This window comes from Penaeus japonicus, unplaced genomic scaffold, assembly GCF_977035675.1.
Source record: "Penaeus japonicus unplaced genomic scaffold, GWHDUDI00000001_assembly GWHDUDI00000004, whole genome shotgun sequence".
NCBI lineage: Eukaryota > Metazoa > Arthropoda > Malacostraca > Decapoda > Penaeidae > Penaeus > Penaeus japonicus.
The window spans coordinates 20,689,765-20,692,264 of record NW_028234406.1 but is presented as its reverse complement, the minus strand read 5'-3'; the positions used below and the strand labels follow the sequence as shown (position 1 = coordinate 20,692,264).

Sequence of the window (2,500 nt, the reverse complement as noted above, 5' to 3'; positions counted from 1 at the left end):
TTGGAACCAGTTTTACGAGATGAATATTGATGCATTCATTTCCTGGGAACGATTACCATTGGGAATTGCGACAAAAATAAAAGATAATGAATGGTACTTTGGGAATATTACGGACTGCAATTGTCAATGATACTGCAAATAATTTCTGGAATCGCTGACTGGAAATACTCTAAAGTGAAATGGAAAAAAAATATAATTCTATATTCACTAATTGCCGAATTCCAGAAGTACGATAATACTGCCTTCGCACCGAGGAAGAACTGCTTCGTTGTGTAATTGTTACGAAAAGAACAGGTCTTGCTTGGGGGAGGGGTTGCAGTTCAGCCGAAGATCTCTCGGTTAAAGCCGGTCTAGAATTAGCCGAGCGCTGAGTGAATTGCACGGGAGTTGACCTAGTGTAGGAATTAAATGTTCGTTTAATCCTTTGCTAAAACCAATTGATCATGCAATGGGGCGGTGGGGGCATTTCATTTGGCCAACGTGTCACTACTGTTCCTCGTGACGATTGGCAATCATTCACCCGTGTGAACGTGGACTCACTCACGTCTCCAGGTGAACCACTCAAAGTATTGGTCCCCAGTATGTAATGAACCAAATTATTTATGAATGAGTTACTCCCCAAAGAGTTGCTAGTAGTCAATGATATCCTACCGGTATTTCGCCCACATATCTAGTCAAATGACCAATGCAATGAGCACACTTAGTAATCAGACTACGATGGTTCCATTAGCATTAACAAGGATGCCCTCGATTATATAAAGAAAAAATACGTGACAAGCACACTCCTATCTTTCTCTTCGCTATCAACAATACCCCCAGCGACTGAGAAAATTTTGCCTTCCATTTCAACTCCTTGCCGTTCCTCTGGCCTGCCTCCTTCGAGATAGATTGTTAATGAGATCACGTCCGTGTTTAACTAAATGCTTCCTAGAATGCACAGACATACGACGAATGACAGAAGGCGTGCCATCTGGTGGCCAAAACACAAACTTTCTCATCTTTGAACCAGACTTTCACCCGCAACATCCGGGTAACTGCGGATTTTTGGCGTCACCATTACATTCTTTTTGAATAAACGAAAGAGGGGAGGTAAAAGGGAGGGAGGAGAGACCGGGGAATTACTTGAGAGCAGGGCTTGAGTGCGTCGACTGACCAACAGCGACTGGAAAGTGAGCGGAGGGGGAAGTGGAGTCAGCGGAGACCAGAGGGAAGAAGTCGTGGATATGATGGCGATCGACGCTGTGGATATGATGACGGTGCCTGGGATTTTTTTTTCTCTCTCTCTCTCTGAGGTAGTGTGTAGTTTCTTTCGACGGCGTGACAATATCGTCTAACTACCGCCCGAAACGCGTCGATGCGAGGAGAAACGCCGGAATGACAGAGCGTATAAGATGAATTACTTTTTCGCTACGAAGGGAGAACAACACGCAGAACGCAATGATAGAATAACCAACGACACTGAATAAAGATGCCATAAAACGGCAAAAGTATGAAAAAAGAAAAGCAAGAAAAACTTTATGGTGCACTCGACATTGGACGGTAAACCAAGGCGCTCTGACAAAACAAAAGTCCCACGGCTCCAGACGTGACAGGGAAGACACACATAACGCGGTTGCTTCATGAGGAATTTACAACATTGTCAGAAATTGCAGTTCTGCAGCTCCTCGCTCGTCGCTTTTATACTTTCCTCTGTTTCTCTCTTTTCATATTTCACTGCGATTTATGTATATAGATATACACACACGCACACGTACACACACGAGGCCACATCTCTACACACGCAACCCTCCGTCACACACAAAACAAAATGCAAGAGAGGGGGATGCAGATAAATATAGAGGGAGAGGAGGAGAAATATTAAAGCAGTCCCCCCCCCCCAAAAAAAAAAATAATAATAATAATAATAATAATAGTACAGGGTAGAAACAGACACAAAGACAAAAAACAACATAAAAACAGACACATAGACAAAAACAAAAAACAAAATAGACAGACACATGCAGACAAAGACAAAACAAAACTACAGACACACAGACAAAGCAAACATTCCTCCATACCGACGAAGAAAACCGAAAGAGCAGATCCTCCAGTAGAGAGCCCTCGAGTGAACGATGTCACCGGCGAATGTGGACGTGGATGAGGAGTGAGTAAGAAGAGCTTGATGAGTTCAGTGAACATTCACCTGGCGGCAGCCTCGACCGCCAAGTAGGTTAGTGAATGTGGGAATGTGGGGACTTAAGCACTGCAACACCCTCCCCTCTCTCTCTCTCTCCCTCCCACCTTTGCAATATGTTGCTCAGGTGTAAGATATCTTTTAGGACGCATGGTCACTACGGAGAGTTTGATGACGGATGAAAAGATATCATGATGATTTTATACAGATACTAAACCCGTTGTGGTAGATAGCGTGTTTGTGTGTGTGTTGGAAGTCAGTGGATGGGCTTTGTATGTAGTCATTCTTGGACGTAATTTCCGAGTATATACACATAGACAGGCAGAT

The 2,500-nt window shown here is 43.7% G+C and overlaps 1 protein-coding gene across 3 annotated transcripts in view; it reads right to left on the bottom strand.

Annotated features, from left to right (window-relative positions):
* LOC122255781 (alpha-tocopherol transfer protein-like) overlaps nucleotides 1-2,500 on the bottom strand; it is a 32,151-nt gene that overhangs the window by 9,648 nt on the left and 20,003 nt on the right. Inside the window, exon 1 of one of the 3 annotated variants that reach the window (XM_086536264.1) lies at nucleotides 2,058-2,205. The exons of the other annotated variants lie outside the window; for them this stretch is intronic. Within the exon in view, the coding sequence (XP_086392390.1) occupies nucleotides 2,058-2,178 (121 nt within the window). The 5' untranslated portion in view covers nucleotides 2,179-2,205. Of the gene's footprint in view, nucleotides 1-2,057; nucleotides 2,206-2,500 lie in introns of those variants that run through there. 3 annotated transcript variants of the gene reach the window in all.